General features: G+C 31.3%; 4 protein-coding genes across 5 annotated transcripts in view; 2 read left to right on the top strand and 2 right to left on the bottom strand.

Annotated features, from left to right (window-relative positions):
• Positions 1–1,714: 1,714 nt before the first annotated feature.
• Positions 1,715–10,434, top strand: LOC129905623 (CCR4-NOT transcription complex subunit 11). Its single transcript, XM_055981151.1, has 7 exons — positions 1,715–1,962; positions 2,143–2,234; positions 2,364–2,587; positions 5,453–5,953; positions 9,722–9,861; positions 9,927–10,092; positions 10,156–10,434. The coding sequence occupies exons 1-7, from the start codon at positions 1,925–1,927 to the stop codon at positions 10,282–10,284; spliced, it is 1,290 nt and encodes a 429-aa protein (XP_055837126.1). The 5' UTR covers positions 1,715–1,924; the 3' UTR covers positions 10,285–10,434.
• A 20-nt stretch (positions 10,435–10,454) lies between these two features.
• LOC129905624 (probable protein BRICK1-B) lies at positions 10,455–11,219 on the bottom strand. Its single transcript, XM_055981152.1, has 2 exons — positions 10,969–11,219; positions 10,455–10,909 (listed from the first exon to the last, which is right to left on the bottom strand). Exons 1-2 carry the CDS (start codon positions 11,087–11,089, stop codon positions 10,800–10,802), a joined length of 231 nt encoding a protein of 76 aa, XP_055837127.1. The 5' UTR covers positions 11,090–11,219; the 3' UTR covers positions 10,455–10,799.
• Positions 11,220–13,772: 2,553 nt separating this feature from the next.
• On the top strand, positions 13,773–18,600 carry LOC129906477 (28S ribosomal protein S22, mitochondrial). Its single transcript, XM_055982261.1, has 4 exons — positions 13,773–13,982; positions 14,046–14,169; positions 14,228–14,315; positions 17,713–18,600. Exons 1-4 carry the CDS (start codon positions 13,865–13,867, stop codon positions 18,550–18,552), a joined length of 1,170 nt encoding a protein of 389 aa, XP_055838236.1. The 5' UTR covers positions 13,773–13,864; the 3' UTR covers positions 18,553–18,600.
• Positions 18,601–21,281: 2,681 nt separating this feature from the next.
• The window catches only part of LOC129915004 (coronin-1C-A), a 38,413-nt gene continuing 33,963 nt past the window's right edge, over positions 21,282–25,731 (bottom strand). The window contains exons 4-7 of one of the 2 annotated variants that reach the window (XM_055994461.1): positions 25,288–25,701; positions 24,936–25,229; positions 22,783–23,001; positions 21,282–22,722 (exon numbers count right to left, since the gene is read on the bottom strand). In XM_055994461.1, coding sequence (XP_055850436.1) covers positions 22,453–22,722; positions 22,783–23,001; positions 24,936–25,229; positions 25,288–25,701 — 1,197 coding nt within the window. In that variant the 3' untranslated portion in view covers positions 21,282–22,452. The remainder of the gene's footprint in view (positions 22,723–22,782; positions 23,002–24,935; positions 25,230–25,287; positions 25,702–25,731) is intronic. The other variant, XM_055994469.1, reaches the window with a different exon arrangement.

The following is a 25,731-nucleotide window of genomic DNA, read 5'->3' as shown; positions in this document are numbered from 1 at the left end:
TTGTTTTATTTTTTTTATACCCACAGATTTCGCACACAATTACAAAACTAGATTTCATATTCTATTTGCAGTTTAAAATCTGAGAATTTTACACAAAAATCTCAAAAGTCAATAGAAAACGACATAAGGCATTAAGAAATTATTATTTTAAATTTGATCTTTTATCGAGAGTACTCAGAATAGGGAAGTTGTGTGAAAAGTTTTCACTATGTGCCATGTTCAACTGTTATATAAGTTATAAAAGTGTTATAAATGTGACTTTGCTAAGAAAACAAAAATATAAAACCAATAAAAAAAATCAAATTAGGTCAGTTTTTCTATACAATTTGACATTCTACATAAATGAGATAATTCGCGAAATTATCTCATTTGCCTATTAATCTACTTATGAAAACTGAAAATAGCTGCGTTCCTTTGGAAATATTTATCTACTGCTTAGTACTTAAAACTACTTTGAACTACTTTTGCTATACTGAAAAAGTAGTTCAAAGCAGCTTTAAGTACTAAGCAGTAGATAAATATTTCCAAAGGAACGCAGCTAATATGCATATGTAAAGCTGCGTCCACACTAGGTTGATCAACACATTCAACATATGCTCCAAATGGACATACTGAACAGTTTAACAATTCTAAATTATTCTAACTGATTCATATAGGACATATATCTGAGCGCCTACACATCAATTGACCCAATTTGGAAGAGTTTAACTTTTCGTTATGTTGATTCGGAACGTATGTTGAACGTGTTGATCAACCTAGTGTGGACCTAGCTTAAAAATCAAGTAGATTTCGAAATGAGCTTAGAAGGTCGGCATCAATTCTTAATTTTATTCGGTATGCTTTAACTCAAGATTAGCCCTGTTCCTTTGGGAGGTGGCAAAGTACTACTAGTGGTTTACTAGCGATTTTCAATGGAACGCACTTTCAACGAATTCAATACAAATCGTATCTACTCGGGAAGAAGAGCATGAGTAGATGATAGTACTAGATTAACCAAAACATCTACTATTATTAAACTACCACCTAAAATGGAACAGGGCTATTTATGATTCGGTGTATGAAAAGTGTGTAATAATTTCCAAAAAAAAATTAGCTATATGATATGGCATATCAATTTTAAATTTTATTTTTATTTACGTTCCCTAGACCACAGTACAAGTAATATCTTCCGAACGTTGTCAAAATTTGTCTGTCAAAAATGGGCACCAATCTGTCAGGTCGCCCTTTAATTTTTAGCTGCGTTCCTTTGGAAATATTTATCTACTTTTTAGTACTTAAAGCTGCTTTGAACTACTTTTTCAGTATAGCAAAAGTAGTTCAAAGTAGTTTTAAGTACTAAAAAGTAGATAAATATTTCCAAAGGAACGCAGCTTTTATATTTCAATCGCAGTAAACAAGAAATTTGTTTTTGTTTTATTTTATAAAATGTCAGTTTTTGTTAGTTTTTCGTCTGTAATTTAAAACAATTAAGAATTCGATAGCTGACATTGGTAGCCAAATTGTCATGTTTTGATAATTTGGCGACCAACGTCAGTTTGGAAGATATTACCTTTTTATGTGTACTGTGCCCTAGAAATTTTAATTCTCCCAACATTCCCACCACTCACCCTTACACTACTTCCAACTTTCCCATAATCGAGTCTCGTTTATAATTTTTGTTTTGCCATACCGCGTGAGCTGTCATTTCTATAATAATATAAAAATTTTTATATATGCCAGCTGCCATATTCCTCATTGGCTGTCACACACTATTATAACCCCCCGTTCAATAATATTTTCATTTTTTCGTGTGTTTTGATTTTTCGTTTATTTTGGTAAACATACAAAAAAAAAATAGAAGTGAGGAGTGCTGTGAACTGCGGTTATTTAAAATAAATATATATATATTTATCCTTAACAAAATCCAGCTAAACAAGGAAATAAAATGTCGAACGCTGTGCAAGATTATGTTTACTTATATGAGTAAGTAGCTATTTGCAAAAATAACTTCATTCATTTTTCTCAACAAATCGATCATTGTGATCACAGAGACACAACCAACAAAAAAAAAAATACCTAAGAATTCTTATATACACACAAATATGTGAATCAAATAATAATAATGAAAAAAAATTATTAAAAAAACAAAATTATTTATTTTAGATTGCTGATGAACAAAAACATTGAGCACCAGCCATTCGAACTTATTTCAGCGGTAGTTCAGCAACGCTTTAATCACGGGAACTACTTAAGCGGTGAGTTGTTGAGTTGTGTAGTGTGGCGGCGACGATGGTCAACTTTTTTTTTTCTTGTTTCATTCCTCTTGTTTGTTCAATTTCTATTTTATTGTTGTTTTTTTTTTTTGTTATATTTACCAAAATTAGTGGGAACTCTTTTAACCCTGCTCATCCGCCATGGTGACCTGCCGGGCATTTTGCAGCGCATTAGCGCCTTCTACATAATCTATGATCTCTTTCACTCGGACGGGCAGGAAGAGAGCCCGTTCTCGGAATTCCTGCTCGCCCAGCTGCACAATAAGGATATGAGCGCCGGACGGCAAATTGAGAGAAACTTTATTGTTCACCTGCTGGCCAATGGAACATCTGATGTAAGTTGTTTAATCCAAACCAATCTTTTTTCAAGGTTAACTCTTTTACTTAATAAAATATAAATTTCTTCTGAGCGGGCTTAAAGGTCTTAGGGCCAGTTTGTTCACACTCGATTACCTTTTAATCAAAGATTTTTCTATGGAATAATCCTTGATTATTCAAAGTGTGAACAAACTGGCCCTTAGTTTGATGATTTTTTTTATAATTTCGTCGACGACGTTTCGCGTGTGTTTACACGTTTTGTAAAGACTCTAATAATTAAGGGGTTTTCATGCAACCTGCAACGTTTCATGAACGCCCCTAAAATCAAAAAGAGGTTGAGGGCGATTTATTAATATTTTTTTAAAATAATTTTAACTATATGCCTGTAAGACCTAAGGTCTTTTAAATGCATATTGCCCGGCATTAGTTTAGAAGAAATAGAAAGATAGGAAAGCATTTTTGTTTTATTTGAAATCTATTTGGAGCTAGAAACTATAAAAAAAGTATTTAAAATTATTTTTTTCAATCTTATTATATTTATTGTAAATATTTTTCCACCTCTTGCAGTCATTTTATTTTATCATCAAAATAAAATATCAAAAGTTTTCCCTATTTTCCAGATTTAGAGGGTAAACTTTTCCACACAAAAATGAGCGAGAAAGCTTGCCATATTTTGGTAAAGCTTTGTTCATACAAATTTTGACAACTCGTAAAACACATTTACCACGTTTACCCGGTTTCATGAATACCCCTAAATAACACTGGTCGGCAAAAAAACACAGAAAAAAGTCGGGAGCAAGAACTCTGTTAGGTGATTTTAATTGACCTTAGTGTGCTGAATTCAAAACTGTTTACAGATTTATTCTAACAAGTTTAGTTTTTGAGCTACACTCATCACTATTTTCGCTATTAGCTATCAAAAACTAATTTTCAATTAAGTTCCTTTTGATGTTTAGTTAAAAATATATATTTTTGCGTAATATGTTGCTTTTTTGAAGTCCAAATCAAAAGATGTAAACTGGAATTTGGTTCAAAAAACCATTCATTACTTTGAAAAAATCAAGCAAGATTTTGAGATATTTATCATAAATTTCTTTTTTCACTATCTTTGAGTAAAAAAAAAAATATCTGAAGGACATTTTATTGAGATTGAGATTGCATAAGAAGTTTTGCAAAAAAAAAAATAACTGTACCCAAAAAACGCGTTTTTGACTTGTTAATATTGAAATATTTCAAAAACGTGACATGCCAGTGAATTTTTGACTTCGTATTCGGACTCAACACACAAAAATCCTTTAGAAAAGTAGGTTTTAGTTTAAGCTCTATTTTTGTGGCCGACTAGAGTAATTAAGATAATTTTAAAAAAATGCTAATAAATACTTATCTTAAACTTTTTTAATTTTAAAAGGTTTTTTATGATTCTCAATTCAACTTCTTGTGATAGTTCTTTTTTTGTTAGCTTAAATATTTTGAAACTTCAATTAAAATGTGTCCTGAAAACACGTTTTCGAAATTTCAAAACTTTTTTATTGTTTGATAAGAAACTAAACACATTTTTATCGATTTAAGCTTTTTTTACGAAATTAATCTCGTTTTCGATTGGCTCCCTGGAAGCTTCGGGAATCATTCAGAAGCCTTTTGAAAGCGTTTTATTTGCAAGAATATGACAGACAGAACGCTTCTCAGAATTAAAATTCGCTTCTTGATTTCAAAACAGAATTCACTCCAAATCAAAACAAATTTTCTGATAGAAAAGCAAAAATTTTTTATTTGATTATTCACCAATACAGATATAAAATTTCAGAATCCGGTGCAAGCGATTCAAAGTGTTTTATTGGATTTCAGAATGAGTGAATCTTTGAGAGAAACTAATCGAAAACGACTTACTATAATAAATACTGGTAGGTCCTTCACAATCTGATCTCTTATTTACAGTATTCAAGGCTTTCTGATTTCCGTTCTATTTTCTCCCGTTTTCAAATTTTAGCTGCTCCGTATTCCGTATTCGAACAAATTTTTTCGAATTCATTGGTGTTTCGAAAAACGAACGGAACTACAATCCGTAAATTCTTGGCGTTTTCAACCCGGATAGCAATTTTCTACCTGAAAACAATATTCTCCAACAAAAAAGTCGAAGGGAAATCAGAACAACCATTTTCAATTCGTACGGATTCATATTTCGTTTTCAGTTTTCAAATTCGAACAAATATTAGAACAGTCGAGATTGTCTGTCTAAAATATTAAGCATTTCTAATATCTAAATTGTTGTTATAATCTGGGGCCTATTTCAGAGCTTTCTACATTGTTTACATCAGCTACATCAATGACTTTAAAAATTAATTGCGGCTACCTGTCAGACTTTCCGAAGCACTTTTTTCGACATTTGTACTTTTTAAACCATAACAAGTTTTTCCTGACGTTCAATCGGACGCAACTATTGGCTTTTGAGGTTGCTGACGTAGTTGATTTTGTAAGCTCTGAAACAGGTCCATGATCTCCTATTTACAGTATTTTCTGTATCTAAAAATATAAGGCATTTATAATGTCATTCATTTTCTTTCTGTAGAATATCTACATTGTTATAATCTGGTCTATGTCCCACGTCAGTTTTTTGTGAATGCCCGGTTATTATTATCCGATTTATATTTATCATATATGTATGATTTGTTAGCTTTTACATCAATGAATCTACATAAACTGATGGGCATATTGTTTGTTCCATCAACCAAAACATTTTATTTTATATACGATATTTGATTTATTTGATCTAAAACCTACTCAGAAGAAATTTATTTTATCTAAAAAAAGTTCACGAAGATAGGAACAATTAAATTTAATCTTTTAATTAACTGTATACAATGTATCTAATTTACTCTATTTAGCTTGGAAAACAAACCCCAGGACACATCCTCAAATCAGAACTCTTTCCCACCACTTTGGACCTGTCCTTTTTCAAATCGCAATCGTGCGACCGACAGCGAGAAATTCCAGCTGCTGCACGTTCGGGTGTCATGAATTGTGCAGCAGCTGGAACTGGCATCCCAAATCATCCCGGACAACAACAAGAGTCGACGGTGCGCGAAATGATGGAAGGACTCACATTAACCGATGTCAGTCCGCTAAATAACTCTTTAATGCCGCAAATGTATTCTGTCGCCCCACCACTGATGAATTTCGAAGACGAACTGGTGTGGTTCGACTTAACTGTACCTTCGTACCACAAACCAATGTTTGATTCGACAAATGATATTGGCGCCCAGGCTAAGCGGCTGATTGAACGCGCCCTAACGCAGGCTCTAAGTCTTCCCGATCAGCAGCTTTTGTTGGATGAATTGAAGAGAGATCCGAATTTAGTTTATCAAATTGGATTAACTCCAGCAAAGGTGAGTTTGCTATTTTCTCATATAAAATATCTCTGAAATCTTTGTGTTTTTGTTTACAATTTTATCTATATCTCTACTCTGTGACGGGTTGGGGTTCGGTGGAAAAAATCCATAACTGTATCTACTACGTACACACAAGCAACCGAAAACGAAAACAAGTTAATTGATTATTTCGTTTTTTTTTTTTTTAATTTTGTTTTGTGTGTATTTTATTTTCTATTTTATTGTTTTTGTTGTTGTTGTTGTTTTGATGTGTTATAATTTTGTGTATAACTGGAAATCCGGGGGAGTATTGGATTGGCATTCTTCACTTCACTTTGACGTTTGTAAACACGTGGTTTTTCTGTAAACATCGATTTTTAACACAAAAAACTCCTCTGTGTTGATTATTTATCTATCTTATAATTTGCTTTACTTTGCTGGGTGGATTGATGAAGATTCTTTCTAGCTTTTGTTTTATTTTTTTGGATAGGTTAACTCAAGCATAGGCGGCGCACGCATTTTGCAAAAAATATTAGTCACTTTGTTGTATGTACTTTCAGCTTCAGTTGCGATTTGTATTCATTCTTCTTTAGCTTAAACAATTTTACTTGAAAGTGATGTCATCAGAGGAAGAAGAACAAAGTAATTATAAACCATCGAGTTGGTTTTTTGTATACTTTTTTTGAGTTTTTTCTTTTTTTTTCTTGAATGCTATGCCCTGTTGCTTATGAAGAATGAATTTACTGATAACAATGTATATAATTATTGGACCAAGAGGGTTGAAATTTAGCTAAATTCATAAAATGTAAAGTAGGAACTTTAGAGAGTGGTACAAACTGGTCAACAAGTATAGGGCATTTTCAACAAGTTGAAGGTTAAAAGGGATGAGGAAGAGAGGGGAGGTATATAGATAGATGAATTTTTGATGAAGGCGCGTTTTGAAGGTCAAATGAATGTTAAGTTGTAGAGATTGTTCAACTTTGTATGAAGAAGGGTTAAGTTGTTTGTTTGTAGTTTTTAATAAACAAAAACAATGTAGGTAATTTGAGAGAGAAAAATATGTATATAAACAAATTAGCCGGCTATTTTAAATATGCTCTAGGTCAAAGCTATTAGAGTTAATGAGAAATTCAATACAGGTATAATTTACCGGTATCACTTGAAAAAAATGTATTAATAGAAATTATTGATTTTTCCTATAAAATATATTAACTTTGGTCGTGACGAGTGACGATGAATTAAATTCGAATAGCTTAGGTGTAATGCACTTATTACAATGAATATGAATAAGTGAATCTCACCTCAGAAATTTATGTTTGAGACTTTGTCAATTTCTTGCAAAGACAGTTTTTTGGAACCTTTGTTGAATTTTCGCATTTCTGTTTTTAAAGTGAAAACGAGAATGAAAATTCGGGAATGTTGTCTTGTCTATTTTTTTTTTTTTTTTATTTTTTCTAGTATTTAAAATTTTAAATTCTTATTCCTTGGGCTATTGTTTATCACAAAAAATAAGCCACATCTAAAAAACTGGTCTAATAAAATTTAGGTATTCAGGCTTCAAAACAGTTCTCTAAAAGCCTAACATTTTGACCTCATAACTGTTTTGTTGCTTCTGTAATGGTTATTTTAAATTCTGACTTGAAGGAGTAAATCCTGGTCAGTGATGTAAGATGATAAAACTATCTATTTCACAGCTTACTACATCAGTTACATGAGCTACGTAAACGACTTTAAATATTAATTTGTGCGTCCTATTACACTTCTCGAAGCACTTTTTTGAACATTTGAACTATTAAGGCCATAACAAGTATTCCCGACGTTCAAACTGACTCAACTATTGATTTTTACGGTCACTGATGTAGTTGATGTAGTACGCTCTGGAACAGAACAGATTGAACGCCTTTCTGATATATTGCTTCTTAACTAAGGTCAAAATCTTGTAGTATTCTATATATGTAGACTTCCTTTAGAACCAGTGGCATGTTCTTTCTTTCATTTACTACTGACGGTTTGAATTGTTATTCTTCTTATTTTTTATTCTGCGTTATTATGATATCGATGTCAAAGAGAAATAAAGTTGAATTGTTAAGTTAATTTAGATTCTAGTCAAGGACAAGTGGAACATAGGCAGTCAGTTCCGTTTGGCAGCATTATGATAGAACTGATTGAGCACCTTCGTGGCGATTATTGAAAAAAAAAACTTTCAAGGTTTCACTGTCTTGTAAAATTGCTGTAAGGTTTTGTGGGTTCGTCTCTACGGTATCTTAAGACTATTGTAACAGGTCGGACCTAAGAAACGTCATGTTTTTCGTTCAGCTCTCTGGAAATGACGTTTAATAGAGCCAGTGGTATGTTCTGCTGCAGGCGAGTATAGTATGTAGATTAGAGTGACCGCAAAAATCGATTTTCGAAATTTGGTCGGGGGGGACCCCATAAAATGCAGATTTTTAGATAGCTAAAATTTAAGCTTCATTTGATAAGTTTAAATGGTGCCGACACTCGCTCAAAGTATCAAAAATCTATGGTTTTTCACTGTTTAGCGAAGAAAACTAGGTGTAGCTCTTTAACAGATGGGGCTATTTTCAATTTTTATGATGCTACGTGTACTTCCGCTTTTTAACAATTAAATCCAATCGACACTAAAAGCATAGTGTGTTAAACCAATATTTTTTGGCATATGAGAATAATAAAAAAAAAACAAAAATTCTTCTAAAAGTACTTTACAACTCAGATACTGGCTTTGTTTGTTTAATAATATTCACTTAACGAAACATTTATGATGCAGCACGTTTTCTTAAAAAATTTGTATGCACTTCTTATTTACAGCATCTAGGTAACTTTTCTCGCAGGGGCATGCGTCTCCTATCAACAAATATCAACTAGATACTGATTTGAGTCTATGCTTAACCCTCTGTAGGCACACCTCTTTTTTGCGAATTTGGTGTATGCTTTTTCATGTCGCTATAACTTTTTTCGGTCTCACTATTTTATAGAGAATCATATATGAAATTGATGTAGAATTTTTCGAGGAATTCGAATATTCTATTCACAATTCCAAAAAAAATTATTTTTACCCTTATAAAGACACTTTTTTGTGACCACTTTTTATTTTTGTCCTGCCAAATTCGCACCCGTGTGCCGACAGAGGGTTAATAGTGCATATTCAAAAGATATGTAAATACCGTATTCAAGCGAAATGTCTTGCACCCATCAATTTAATTGCAATGAGATCGCATATTTCCTGACAAGATTCCAGCAACCAATTTTCTCCTTCCTAATTCGAGTAGGTACCTTTTTTCAGTAAATACCTGCCTTATGCGGTTGATTTTTTCATGACGACCTCATCAATTTCAATTTTGGTTTATTGATCTTGCTATTTATAATTGACCTAAAATTATCTTATTTCTTTGATACATTGATTGATACAAAATTTTGCTGGCACAAAGGGGACTAACCTTATAGAATATAAATAAATATAATAGTACGAGTACATGAATAAACTTAATTTAACAAGTCTGCTGACTAGGTTGTCCTCGGGATGTTCCAGCCCCGCTGTCAAGTCCTCATCAATAGCCCTTCCGTTTTAAATGTCATACCAGCCCGAAAACAAACTGTTAATTCTCCTTTGGTATAGAACTTGGGAGAGCTCCTATATATAATTTTACTCAATGTTAAACCCTGAAATAACCCCGAAGAACATCAGTTCCTGACGCTTTCAAACGATTCATATTAGATTCGACACATTGCTCCATCACAATTCTAATATAATTTTTATCTTCTTTACAGCTACCCCAATTGGTTGAAAATAATCCAATTATTTCCATCGAAATTCTTCTGAAACTAATGGACTCCATGCAGATCACTGAATATCTCAATGTTCTTGTTAACATGGAGATTACCTTGCACTCAATGGAAGTTGTGAATAGGTAACTAACTTAATTCTCCCCTAAAACACATTCTATTGCTTATCAATTATTTATAATTCTTATAGACTTACAACATCAGTTGATTTACCGACCGAATTCGTCCATCTCTATATAAGCAATTGTATCTCAACTTGTGAGACAGTTAAAGATAAGTACATGCAAACAAGATTGGTTCGTCTGGTGTGTGTCTTTCTTCAAAGCTTGATACGCAACAAGATTATCAATGTTAAGGTAAATAATTAACAAAAACTCAATTTATTTAATATTAATGATGTTTTTTTTTTTTCTTAATAGGATCTATTTATTGAGGTTCAAGCCTTTTGCGTTGGTTTCAGTAACACCAAGGAAGCCGTCGGACTATATCGTCTGCTCAAGCATTTGGAAATGGACGAAGGACAGCAAAACAATGGAAACCCCAAATAAGAAGGCTACGCAGCAGCACTGCACTGCAACAGCCATCTCATCATCCAACACACAACCAACCCATCAAACAAAAAAAAAAAAGCAACAAAAACAATTACATAGAAATGCATAATGCTACTCTTTTAAAATTTTATTAAAAATATAAACTAATGCATAATGTGAATTCCTTTTTCTTAAACAAAAAAAAAAGCAAACATGAAAATGAAAAAAAAAAAAACATATGAAAAAGAAAGGACAAAATGATGAATTGGCTTTCGTGAATCATTTTGAATTGGAACTTGATTAATAACAAAAAGAAAAGAAAAAAGTTACAAAACAAACAAGAACAAAAGCAAAACACATTTTGTTTTCCTTGGAATAAAAAAAGTATTTAAAATAAAATAGTCTCTCGCTGTCTTATAAAATAAAAAAGAAAAGTAGAAATTGTTGTTCGCCTTTGCTTCTTCTCTTCCTTTGTGTTGTCGTCTTGTTTTTGTGTGTTCTTTCTCGGGATGATTGGTTTCTTGTGCTTTTTTTTATGTGAGTGTTTCGCCTTGAGTAACGCAGGCTTCTAGATAATCAATGCGTCGCTCAAGAGTTGTTAGCTTTTCATTGAGAACAGCCAGTCGGGAACGACAGGACATGTCTATTATAGAGTTAATTGGTGTTAACTTTTATTTATTTTATTGGAATAAATCTTCTTACCAAAGGAATTTAAGAAGTCAGTGATTCGTTTAATGCTGGCGGTTATTACTTCAATATACTCACGATTCGCCCAATCTTGATGGATTTGTTTTTGAATAGCTTCGCGATGAACACCACTCATGTTTGGGCAATTGGAAGAGAATTTATGTTTTTTTTATTAAAAATAGAAAAGTTGGGCAAGAAAAACAAAATATTTTTAATTTTTTTTATGGGAATGGCAAAATTTTTGACAGATGCAAATTGAATAATTTTTGGATGACAAAAAATGCAGTCATTCGAGACTCGTAAGGGTGGGTTGGTTGAATTTTTAAATATAGATATAAAAGTCGTTCTAGGGTGACCAGCACTTATGTTTTGTTCCTATAATTTATATTTTTTCTATCTAAATTTCTTCGAAAATTTTAATGGGAGATACAATTTAGCTCGATCTTTGTACCAGGCTGTAAGCTTAATTTTAGTTGTGATAGACAAAATGTACAGTTTGAAACTAAAATGTTATTTTCTAAAGCCTTAACTTCATTGGCTCAAAAAGTGAAAAAGTACAAAAGTGAAAATTTTCAAACGCATTTTTGTATTGTTTTTCGGGCTGGGAAATAAAAACAAATGATGCAGAAAACTTATTTTTTCCTCCAAAAAACATTTTGTTTACTGTTTTTTACAAAAAAAATTGCGCTTGCGAGAAAAAAAAAATTTTTCACTTTTATACTTTTTCAAAAAGTGGTGAATGTAGTTAAGCCTTAATAAGCTAGGTATGTAAATAATACTAAATTTACACTTATTAATGGGATTGCTGGATTTAAGCCTAGTACGCTGCTGAAGCGAAAAGAAATTTTCCATACAAAATTTCGTTAACGAAATCCTGAACGGTTTTTCAGTACGCAGCTCTAGCGAAAAATTGTTTTGTGCATTTTTCTTGACTCCAAAGAGCAGTGTTGACGGGTTTTTCACTTTTAAAGGTATAACTACAACGGCCACTTTTTGCAAAAAGTCAAAAAGTGAAAATTTTTAAATTCATTTTGTTAAAAATAATGATGAAGAAAACTTATTTTTCGGTTTAAAAACCATTTTTTGTAGTTTTTTGCAAAAACAAATAGCACTATAAAGAAATAAAAATTTTTTACTTTTGTAAATTTCCCACTTTTTCACTTTTAAGGTCATTATAGTTATGGCTTAATTCATTTATTTCTTGCTTTAAAAATTATTTTCTGTTGATTTTAAATTAATTTTCAAACTCATTTTGTGACAGTTTTTCCGACCACAAAATTAAAAATAATAGGTGTGTTTTTTTGTTTATCTATATAGATTTTGTGCAAAAAAACGACATCGGGAGTTTTGAAATCCATGCAAACATTTGGCACCACTGTACACACTTTGGCAGCTGTCTGTCAAAAATGTTTCTTTTGTTTTTTGTTTTTTTTTATTTTAACTCCGAAGTGGGATGCATGTTGGATGCAAAAAAAATTTTTCACAAAAAAACAAAAACCATTTGTATGGCCATGGCATCCATGTTGAATTCAAAAAAAATGTTTTCACAAAAAAACCAAAAATTATCTGTATATTCTTAGTTACATAAGACCATAACCATTAAAATTAGTTCATTCGTTCTTGTGTTATAAGCGTTTGAAGGTAGCCATATTGAATTTTATTTCGATTTTTTAAAAATCAAATGTGAAAACTTTTTTATTTTTATTTCTAATTTTTCGAAAAAAAAAAACTTTGGTAATTTTATATATATATTTGTTCAAAAATCTTATCAGGATCCATTTAAGACTTTTATCTGAAAAGTGCATTGCGTATATCTCGAGATATTTACATTTCAATGCAACCATGTCAAACAAATTTTTGATTATTTTTTTCTATGAGAGTTTTTTTCAAACCTCGTTTTCTCCGCTTTTTTTTTTTGTTAATATTTTCAGATATTTCTGTATGAACACAACAATTAAACTACCTTGGCACTACTGTTTTTATCCAGAGAAAGTAAAATCTGGATAATTATCTGGATTTTTCAAAAATCTATACCTACAGATAAAGTTTTTGTTGTTTTTAACACGTAAATTGTTTTGATTTCAAAAGTCTCGATGTCGTTTTTTTGCACAAAATCTATATAGATAAACAAATAAACGCACCTAATGATGCAGAAAGGTTATTTTTTGGTTTAAAAACAATTTTTGTAGTTTTTTTTTCCTAAAAACAAATAGCGCTAGAAAGAAATAAAAAAATTTTACTTTTGTATTTCCCACTTTTTAGGTCATTGTAGTTATACCTTTAAGCCTTAGTTAAATAGCTTCGGTAATTTACGCCAAAATGGTTTGCGTATAGTTTCATCAGCTGATTTCTGTTTTTCTTTTTTTAGTTTCTTATTTCATGAATTTCGTGAAAAATTTTATATTTACCACACAAATTTTTTATCCACAAGACAAATCACTTTTCGCACTATAAACAATTTGTTTTTTCTTAAATGACAACAGCGGATTTGATTTTGATAACTCTGAATTCTGCGCTCTGACAAAATACCTACCCAGATTATTTGTTCAGTGTGCTTTCAGAGCCAACAGCGAACACAGAGGAAATAACTCTGGTTGAGAAAGGAGCAACAAAAAACGCTTGACGTCGAGTTCGGAGCGACCCTAGAGTGCCCTAGAGCTCACAACGAACAAACCTAATGTAAACGCTACATTAGATTTTTTAAGCTGCAAACAAACCATAAAATATTTCAATTTAAAATACATCTCCTTCTGAACACATCCCCATTGAGATCTATTTATCAACTTTCGACTCTCGAACATAAAATCTGCGAGTGACATTTCTTGCTTGTCAAAATAAGGGCCTGTGCTGAAGAAATTTGTCTTCTTTTTATTTTTTGAGCATCTTCGGCCTGTGTATTTTCTTCAAAATCATGTCGATCGCGAGTAATTTACGTAATGCAATCCTTCGAAAGCCCCTATGCATCGATTCAAATAAAATCCTCACAAACTTATGCGCCAGATATTGTTCCAACAACACCCTTCAGTATGGTAAGTTCTTGAGGTTATTATGCCATAATGATTTCTTGCTTTAAAACCGAAATCCAATTGCAGATAAAGATCCCAGTTCTGACTTTCTTAATCCAAAAATACAAAGTCTTCTGAAATCGTTGACAAGAGTTCGTTTGGACAAAGTTTTTAGAAAACGTTCTGTTACAGATAATACAGTTGAATACAAGTAAGTGAATCTTATTGCTTTGAAAAAGAGCTAAGTTCTAATCGAATGCTTTTTCTAGATTTCTAACAACAGAACAGCTTGAAGATGAATTCAAAAGAATCATTGCAGAATCGGAAAGTAATCTTCAAATGCCGCCAGTTGTCATGGTTAGTATATAGACTATTAGGCTAAAAAATGCTATAAAATGGAGGTTGAAAATTTAAAATAGAGGTTCAAAAGCCCCCTTTTTGTTTTTTTTTTTTTTCAATACATCTCGTTAACAAATCAAAATTTTGATATATTGTAGAGAATTTAATTTCCTATTAGAACACAGAGCCGTAGCCAGGGTCGGGGTTATTGAGGGGCAATGCCCCTGAATTATGCTCTACCTTTAAAAATGTCCTACTTTTAAAAATTCACTTCCTATAAGAATATAAAAATGCTTTAAAAACTCCCTGCCTTAAAAATTTCCTACATTCAAAAATGCCATACCCTACGAAAATGACCTACCTTCAAAAAAGCAATAACTTCAAAAATACCCTGCTTATGAAAATGGCCAAGCTTCAAAAATGCTTACCCTAAAAATGTCCTACTGTCAAAATGCCTTACTTATTTTGATTGATTGATATTTAAGGTGTAAGATGTACTGCGACCTATAAGATCTATTTTACCCCCCTTTAAAGCTATATGAGTTAGTACCTCATTTTATAGCTCCTCCTCTAACCTAATTCCTTTCATGAAATTGATTATTTGGGGTATTTTCAAAGAGTGTAATTTATCCTATTCGACCTGGTAGCGACCCATGTGTTTAAATCTTTGGTTTATTAGTGCATTGCAACTACCCAGGATGTGATCTGGTGTTTGTTCTTTTTCGCTACAGAACCTACATGTTGCACTATTTGCTAAACCCAATATATGTAGGTGCCTTCTTAATTTACAGTGGCTCGTGAGGAGCCCAGTGATTAACCTGAGATTGTTCCTACTAAGACTGATACATGATTTGAAACGCTCTCGGTTGTAGTTCCCGAGAAGCATTTTCGCTTGTCTCAGTTTTGGTAGTTCTGTCCAGTTTTTTGCTCTCCTAGTCTCCTTGTCTAGTTTTATTTTATTTTTAATAACATTTTCTCCTATTCCGCAATACGGTTCGAGTCCCATTAAAGGGGAATTTGCTCCCGTTTTTGCTAAAGAGTCCGCCTACTCGTTATCCTGCCCATGTACCCAGTGGAGAGTGACTTTGTTTATTTTGCCAAGTTCGTTAAGTTTTCCTATACACTCCAATACTAGCTTGGAGTTGATTCCTTAGGATTTAAGTGCTTTTAGGGCAGCTTGACTATCAGACATAATGGCAATATTTTTGTTCTGGTGATTTAATTCGAGGTTTATTTCTGCACATTTTACAATGGCATTTACCTCAGCTTGAAAGATACTTGAGGATTGACCCATAGGTACAGAGAGTTTGGTACTATTCCCAAAGACGCCTGCCCCTGTACCTTCCGCTGTTCTCGAGCCGTCTGTGTACCATTTGATGGTATTTTCTTTAAATGAGTAGTTGATAGATTCACCTACTCAATCTTTTTTACTACTGAGATGTATATTGTAGTTTTTCACAAAGTTATAGTTTGTGACCATGGCATCTCTAGGAATGTCAATTAAGTTTTCTTCTGAAGATCTGGACAGGAATTCTCTTTCTCTGTTGCCTATGCATTTTCCAGCCCCAGTTCCTTCCTTGGCAAATCTCATGATAGCTCCCTTAGCAGCACTTTCAATAAATAGGTGAAGTGGAGTTAAATCAAGAATAACTTTCATTGCTGCTGTAGGGCACGTTCTCATAGCCCCGGTGATGCAGACACATGCGAGTCTTTGCACTTTATCTAGTGATTTCCTAGTTGTTGCAAGATCAGTTCTTTTGTGCCAAGCCACCGCACCATAGGTAATTATAGGTCTTACCATCATAGTGTACTTATGAAAATTGTCCTACCTTCAAATTTGCTCTGGCCTTTTAAATGCTCTACCTTCAAAAATGCCCTACTTATAAGTATGCCGAAATATTTCTCCTTCATGATGTTATGACAAAGTCAAACAACTGAAGATATCTCAGACAATAAAAAAAATTCCAGAAAGTTTTAAACAGTTTTTGAAAGAAGACAAATAGTTTTATAAAGATTTGCATTTTTAACGGTAATATTTCAAAAAAGAAAAAAATTAGATAAATTTGACTTCGGGTTTCGATTGGATTTGATATTTTTTTTTTTTTTTTTTTGAATTTTCAGTTCAATAAATAAAGTTTAAAATTTGAAATAAAAAAAAAGTTTAAAATGGTTGTAGGAAAAAACTATGAAATAAAATTAATAAATAAAATTTCACTATTTGTCACTGCGTGACAAAAAATTCTTTAATCACATAGTAAAACAGCATAAATCAATATACCTACCCCCAAAATCTGGATTTAGGGTAAAAAAAAAATATTTTTCCGACCTTCAAGCCTGGTGAGCAGATCGAGATAAATTTTAGCTCCCATACAAATTATCGAAAAATTTAAGCCGAGCTAAAATGTATCCCATAAAAATTATCGATAAATTGTATGGGATTTTAATCTCGGCTAAAATTTAGCTCGATTTGCGTAGCGCTTTGGTCAATATTTATAAAAGGTCAAAATTTAGTTCCAAGTTTTTAATACAGTTACTTAGTTACAAGTGAAGCTAATAAAAGCGTATTAAAAAGAAGATTAAAGGAGAATGGGCATTTTGGACGTTGAGCGGCTATTAATGAAATTAGTATCAAATGAAAGAGCTATAGCTTAGAAAAAACTTTTACATTGGAAGTTTCGCTGTGTTGCTTTAAGGATGCAATATATTGCAAAAATTAGTATTATTAATGCATCGTTTAATGTCTAAAGGAAAAATTGAATTATATTTTTATTTTAAATATATAATATGAAGCTCTGTCATTATCACTGAACCTGAAGACATTGATCTTGAAAATCCGACCGATAGGACTCATAATCCAAGATTTTTAAGCCAACCACTTTGGTTTTTGTTCGACAGTTTTTCAAACGATTCAAACTAACAAAAAAATTGAACAACAAAACTCACAAAATAGGCTTGAAAATGTTGTTTAAAAAAGCTAATAGTGTGAATTCTAGTAGTTGGATATTGAAGATTAAGGTCTTTAGAATCAGGGAAAATGACAGAGTATCATAATATAAACTTAAATAACATTGAAATCCGAAGTCAAATTTAATCTTCTTTTTTTTTAATTTTTTTTTTGCAATTTAAAAAAATAGTTATTCTGATAGGAAATTTAGTTTTAGATCCAATGTATCAAAATTTTGCTTTGTTAACGAGATATATCGAAAAAAAAACGAAAAAGGCAGCTTTTGCACCCCTGTCTTCAATTTCCACCATCTCATTTAATAGCACTCCGCAGTTTTATCATCTTTTGTAACCCTTTGAACGATTCCTGCAATAAAAACTCGTGAACGCCATAGTTCCTTTCTATAAGACATAAATCAATAGCCTATATTGAATCATTCAGAATGTGAATCAAATCCTACCCCCATTTCAGGTGAAACAAGATCAACAAAAGATCATCTCCCAAGATCCCGCATTGAAGAACTTTGCTGATTCTAAATTTGTCATTACCGACATTACCTTTGGCATCAAACAAAACCAACGAAAAGTGATTGTTCGGCAAATCGATGGAACTCTTGAATACGCTCCAATAGAAACCACCAAGCGTATGATCCAAACCTACTTCCCTCTTCCTGGTCGTAAAATTCGCACACCCCGAATGTTTGAAGAAAAGAATCTTCAAAAATGCCTCGATGAATTCAAATACGAATTTGTATTAGATCGATTATGCATTCAATACGAACCATTCGAAAAAGAGTTCCATTCTGTTTCGGCCAAAGTCTATTCCCACATCAACGAACATAAAAAGTTCGACGATCTTCGATCGACTCGTCACTTTGGGCCGATGGCATTCTTCTTGGCATGGCACAAGCAAATCGATGATCTTCTCTATGATGTCATCAAGAGAGATTACCTGCGCAATGGAGTTGAATTGATTACAATTCTTTATCAAATCCATAAAATACCATTCGATGAGAGTGTAATAAAGAAGCTGGAAAGTATTCCACAGTCATCTGATATTTTGGGTGAATTGAAAAAGTCTTATCAAGGAACTTCGGATGATATTCATGAGGAAATCAAGTCAGCCATTGGAAAGTCACGAGAAGATTTTGAAGCTGATGATATTTGCTTGGGATTTATTGAGAACTTTGTTAAGCAACATGCTTTGAAGAAAGTGCAATTGGAAATGGCCATTCAGACTTTCAAAGAGGATAATGACGAGAAGAAGAAGTTGTACGAAGGTCTGCGGAAGGCACATGGAGTTAGCACTTAAGATGTTGTTGTAGTAAAATATATTGGAAGCTTTTATTGTTTTTTTTTTTTTTCAAATAAATTGAAAGTAATATTGAATGGTTTTTATTTTTAATTGAAAAAATCGACAGCAAACGGGGAGATCTTCTAAAGATTTAAAAAAAAAATTAAGTTTGTATAAGAACTATTAATCTAAAGATTCTGCTAAATTATCTTGAGTAAAAGGGTATTTTTTTTTTTTAAAGAAAATATGAAATTTAGAATAAGAAGGTATCAAAAATGATACCCAATGAAAATTTGGTAAAAATGTTTCATTCACTACAGAAACGAAGAATTTAAGCAACCTACATCAATATTTTATGGTGAGAAATGAGAAAAATCTGTTATGAGTTAATAAAAATCAATGGTACAAAATGGTACCCTTACGAACTTGGTTAAAAAAATTGTTTTTGATGTGTAGAAAAAATATGGTTTTATTGCAAAATAAAAATAATGGTACCCTATTGAAATCCAGCAATTATGTTACATTTGAGAATGTAAAAGGACAGTTTATTAGGTTGTAATAAGTATTTGCCGTGAGAGATCATTGGACCTGATACAAAAATCCTTATTACAAAGGGTAATCGATGTTATTAAAAATCCTCTTATACCTATTATCTTGTAATCGAAAAGTTTATTAAACAAAACACAAATCTATCGAAATGATTAAATTAGTTTATTTTGTTAGTATGTCAGACTAGTTTTTTTTTTGTATACGTAAATTTCGCTTAACTAATAGTACATATTTATAAAAAGAAACAAAAAAAAAATAAAAAACAAAAATGAGCTCCTTAAGCATTATGAAATTTTTTTTAATATTATGATTTTAACTAATGTTTGTATGTAAAATATGAATTATTTCATTTATTTATGTATATATTATATAAATATATATAAATTTATGTAAATTTTACTTAGCTAATACATTTATGAAAAACGAACGATGGGTTGGATTTAAGCATGCTAGATTTTATGCTTTTTTGTTTTTTTCTTTATTAAATTTATTAGTTGCTTATTTTTAGATTTAGGATATTCACCAGCAGGCGCAGACTTAACAGCTTTGATTTATTACTCATACTTTAATGTTGATTGTTTATTATAACAATTAGTACAAAATTTTACATTTATTTTATTTTTGTATATATAGAAATATTTGTTGGTTAATTTTTTTTTTGTATAGTATATTTTTTTATTTGAACAAGTTTTTTTTTAGTATAAGAAAACATCATTCTATTATTAAATAAGGCTTTATTGTTGCTTTGTTAGTATAGAAAATTCTTATATAATATATTATTGATTTTAGTTCTAGATTAATTTAATGAAGGATTTTTAAATGGAGGGTAAGATAAGTTTGTAAGCATACACACATAGTTTTAAGAATATTTGTAATAGTATTAGTTTAAAGTTCGATTTAAATATTCGTTTAATTAATCTCGTATTGTTAGTAAGTTTTTTTTTTTTATTATTATAATCAAATAGACACACTTTGTCAAGAATGGAAACAAAACTGAAACAAGTTGAGATATGTGTTGTTAGACATTCAAATATTACGTATTGAAATTTAGGTTTTTTAACAAATTTATATTGTTCTGAAGATATACATAAATTTACCCAAAAAAATAATATACCTTACAAATTCTGGTGTCATTAACTTTCTTGTTATCATTCCCTTCTGAAAAACAGGTTTTTTGGTTAACTGGAGTGAAATTAATTTGTAGCCTTAACTAAAAAACTGAAAAACTGGCTCTAAGACTACATACTCGATGGTTTACAATACCAAGAACTTTTAGGCATAAAGTTTTCATATTCGGATTTTGGCATGTCGTAAACAACAAGGACGTTCCTCTGATTCGTTGGCATAATTTGAGTCAAAATTGGAAAAAACATTGAATACATCGTTGACAACGAAAGACAGGATTAAGAAAAAACTCGTGTTATCCTAATGTTTTGAGTATCTTATGAAAAAATGTAACGTATTTGACAGTACATTATACTACCTACTTTAAAATAAACGGATACCTCCAATTAAATCTCTCAATAAAGAAGATTTCAAGTAAATAGCGAACGCGGTAATTTCTTATTATAAAAAGTGAGAAATGTTGGAAATAATAAAATAAAAAAGAATCGTTGACGACAGACACATTTCACAGTTCTCACGATTCTGTTCTGACTCAAAATTTCTAAAAACCTCTTCTTTTGAATTAGTATTTTGCTTTCCCTGTCCATAATCGATTTTTGTAATTTAAAATTCTTTCACTTAAACATTGGTCAGTAGTTGGGAATAAATAATTTTTTAAAAGATTTTTTATCTGTCAAGCCATTTTCTAAAAATTATATACCTAATAACTAACATTTTGATGTTAAAAGAAAAAACGTTTTGACCATTACTTTTCGGACGTTCTATATAATTGCCTATAGAGTATAAAGAAAAAGTGTGAAAGTACAAAAATATTCACCTCCACATCTTGAAAATTTTTTCTCATCTTGCTACCCTATGCTAAATTCAGAACAAGGTTACCAATTTTAGCCCAAACCGGGTGATGAACTTCTTCTTCAATGAATAATTTTTGGTTGTCTTTTCCAGACAAATTATGTTCACTTTAAGTCAAAATAGGCCACCACTTCACAAATATTTTGAGCTAACATCTCGTCGCTTAAAATTTTCACCTATTAAAAAAAAAAATCAATAAATTAAATAAAAAAAGACAAAACTAAAATGAGCAGTATTTTTTTATTGATGACACAAAACAAAATAAAAATAATTAAAAAGTACACAACTAAAAATAGAACAAAAAAATAAAATATTAAAACGAAGAAAATATTTATGTACGAACAAAGTAAAATAATAATAATAAAAAAGAATCATTTATATTTACTGATAAATTTTTTTTTATAAAACAAATTCTTAAATAAAAAATTACATTATTTAAAGAAAAACAAAATGTATAAGCAGTTTTGGGGAAAGGTAGGGGATGCATGAATGAAAAAGACGAACAAAAAAAAAATAAAATAAAAGAATCGATCAACAACAAAAAATGAATTATAAAAATTTAATTAATCTCTTCTGTTTGTGAATATCTAGTATAAATGTTATCAATGATTGAATTTTTTGTTTTCGTACTAATTTTAAATAAATTTCATAACATAGATAAAATAATTTAATAATTTTTTAAAACACTTTCTTTTTTTTCAACTGCAACTTATTAAAAAAAAGTAACTAAGTTGTTATAATATTTAGTTATATTTTTTACAATAATTTATAAAACCTCTCAGTTGATAGCAGATACTTTTCTCTACATAAAAAAAGAAGAAACAAATCTAAAAATATGTATGAAATAAAATGATAAAAAAAAATTAAGCCTAATTCGTTGGCTCTTCTCACATTTGTGTGTGTTTGTTTATTATTGTGTTATCAATTAAAAAAATACTAAAATTAATAAAAAAAAATCAACAGTTTGGTACTTAATGCATGTTAATTTGGCGTAGTATATAGGTTAATAATTGTTTCAGCTTTCATTATAGGTATATAATTGTTTTTGAGTTTTTTTTTTCTTTTCTATTAAAAAAATTGTTACAATAGTGTTGATTGCCAGGGGCATTTTTCTTTTTTAAATTATCAACTGTATGTACTTTACTTTTTTTTACTTTATAATCAATTTGTATTTATTTTAAATTAGTAAAACATTTTTTTTTTGTTTTTTCAAAAGAAAGAAAATATTGTAAAAAATAAAATATTTTGTATAAAAAAAAACATAAAATCTGTTTTTTTTCTTTTTGTTTGCATTTTTTTTTTAAATATATATAAAACAATTATTTTTTTGTTATGAAAATAATAATAATAGATGTAGGTGGTAAGGGTGTGTTGTGGGGATGTTATGACATTTTACACATCGTCAGGTGCTAGTTTTGTGTGACTATCATTGGCACTTTTATCGTTATCCTTGCTCGATGTGGAGTTATCGTGCGCCGTCGTTTTTGTTTCACTACTATTATTGGCAGACGAAGCACCTGACTTATTTGATGGAGCGGCATCCGCTATATCTTCTTCTTGCGCTTTGAATGCAGCTTCTAATGCACGAATTCGATTCTCGTGCTTGACAATAATTGCTTTGAGTTTTCGAATTTCGTCAGTAATGTCACGGAGGTCCTTTTCCTACATAGATTTTAAATATTTTATTTAACTGAAAATGATTTATGTGATTATAATACTTACACTTATTCCACTAACTGGTCCACTATCGTTGTTATTGGATGCATTTGAATTGCCAATTGACAAATCAATACCCTTTGATGCACTTCCACCACCGCTACTGCCTCCACCGCCACCGCTGCCAGTCTTCGGAGAGCTTTTATTTAGGATGTTGGCCTTTTTTGTCACCGATAGTGATTTAGTTCCTGACTTATAGCCTCCCTGTACAATAGATACACGATCCTATTTTAGATTTTTTAGTAATCTGTTCTTTTTGGCTTAAAACATGGACACACACACACGACGTGCGGTTAATTAAAACCTGATAATCTTTGATATCAGTAGAAAGCATGAGACAAATCATGACAAAAAGCTATTCGCTGCTGATGCGAATTTCTTTGGAACATGGACCCGAATCGGGTAAGCATCCGAAGTATAAGGAGGTGGTTATTTTCAAGAACATTTAAATATTTGATTCTTAAAATCTTCAAATAACATGCACTTTAGCGTATTTTTGCAATAATTTTTTTTTAGTTGGCAAAAAATATAACACTTCAAACATTTTTGTTAAACAATTAAAAACATGGAGCTTAAATTTGAATACTTGATGAGCGAGCATAATATAAGTTTTCATAAAATATAGGATTAATATTCATTCCTTTTGTGCATTTAAATTGAAAAATTGACGTCAAAAGACTACAAGCGTAAGATAACTTTTGCTGACAACGGATTTTGTTATTTCTCAAAGGCTGGATTCGACGTACTGGATTCGACGAAGAATATAGCCAAGCGCATGCAGCCAAGGTACAATTATTCAAAAGTCCGTTCAACTTCTGGCTGTCATCCGCATGATGACATTGGCATTATCGAAAGAATGAAAAGAGCTGTCAGTGGATGAAAACTTTCTGGGTTTATTAGGACCCAGGTTACAAAGGGTCATCATCTTTTTTTATGAGTTTCCACGCAATTAAAAAAATACGGTACATTTTTTAATGAGTTGGAAAGAGATGCGAGTTGAAAAGTGATTAAAAAATTACGAAGGTTTCAGCTTTTTTGGCCAGGGCCACAAAAAGTAGAAAAAAAGTTTCTACAAAAAGTAGAAACTGTTCCTTAAAAAGTGAATAGATTCCTCAACTAAAATTTTTACAGCAGTTTTTGAAAGAGTCAACTTTTTCATAATGTTCATATCGGAGGTACCATACATTTATGTATGTGAATTTCCATTTGTCACAAAAAATCAATGCCTTTTGATTTTGTGTCAAAAAAATACCGGGAATTACTGGTATCTTATATTCTATTTGCCAAAAGAGATCATTTAGTTTTGATCTGAGATCAAATTTCCCAGATTTCGATTTTTTAAATTGCTCACAGTTACGAATAAAAATAAAGCAATTAGCAATATCCATTTGCCACGAGAGATCAATCATTTGAAACAAAAACTGCTGTTTAAATTTTTGGAAATCAACATTAATGTCATGTTCGATTGTCATCTCGAGTTCGATTTTTTGGAAATCCTAAACTTGACACCAATTTGGCAAGTAAAATTGACCAGATTATCTATGTTCTGCAGTAATGATAAAATCCATTTTTGTATTCATGCTACAATGAAAGTAGCTTGTTATCAATCGTTTGCGAAAAGGTAGATAAGACTTTTCCAACCATTTCGTTGTTGCTGTTTATTGAAGTTTATGCTTTCGGATTAGCAAAGTATAAGGTGAAAACGTAATATTTTTCACTTAACTCATACCCTGTGAGTCACAGAAAAAAGTTTGTAAGTACTTACACAGCTGCGTAGGGACTTTGAATTCTTCGGAACTATTAAGAAGAAATCAGGTTTAAAGTCTGCTTATTATTTTTGGAATATATCACTTTTGATAATCTCTTGATACCTTTAATTATAATGGAAATTAGTCATTTTTTAACCTTTGGAATACGTTTTAATACATCAGCAGATATTATATTACCTACTGACTTTGAAACCATACGAAAAACGTTTTCAAGAAGAATAAACTTGACACAAAATAACAATGAAGGAAAATCAAGTCATGGTTAAAAAAAGATTCTATGACACATTTCTCAACTACTTCTGAAATAATATTGAAGAAAGTACGCCCAAACCAAGTATTCAAATTTAAGCTCATTATAACGGCTGCCATTAACATTTAACCGATACTCACTTTAAGAGAAATAACAACTGGATCAGCATCTTGTCCGGCAACCCATTCTTCTGCCGTTAACGCGGCATCATCTGACAAAGTATCTGGATATAAATCTTCTTGGAACAAATCCGATTTCCTTGGAACTGTCATTGAAATGACTTGGCACAGCCCATTATTATTGAGACGATAGAATTTAGATATTTCGCAGGTGGTAACATCACATCCACGTTTTGGCATCATACCAATACCACGTTGAGGATCTGGCGTTTGAAACGTATTAATATAATGTACAAATGGTGGTTCTGGTGTGATCTATTAAACAAAAATTATAGTTAGTTGAGAAGTTTTAACTTAATTAAGGTGATCTTACTTCAAAATACCGTATAACTGAATCACCTTTACCACAAAGGTAAATTAAATTCGTATCTGGATCATACAGAGGGAACATAACACCGTTAGACGTATCCAATTCAACCATCACAATTGGTTCACTCAATGCATCGGGTGCTCTTAATGAGTATTGACGTTCCGATGATCGATTGAAACCGGTTGTGAAAATGAGACCATGTCGCAGGAAGAGAGCACGTGTCGCTTTGGATCCTTCATGGCAGAGAGCTTCACTTTCCACTTCACCTGTGCGTGGATCGATAATGCGGATTTTTTTATCCTTACATGTGGTTACCAATTTGGAACCATCCCAATTAAAGCAGGCACTATAAACAATATCCGGATGACTATCAATATGTACGAGTATATCACCAGTACCGACATTCCAGATAACAACCTTTGAAACAAAGGGAATATTTAATATGAA

Source organism: Episyrphus balteatus, chromosome 1 (genome assembly GCF_945859705.1).
Source record: "Episyrphus balteatus chromosome 1, idEpiBalt1.1, whole genome shotgun sequence".
Classification (NCBI taxonomy): Eukaryota; Metazoa; Arthropoda; class Insecta; order Diptera; family Syrphidae; genus Episyrphus; species Episyrphus balteatus.
Note: the sequence above shows the minus strand (reverse complement) of the source record. Positions and strands in the feature narration are given on the sequence as shown.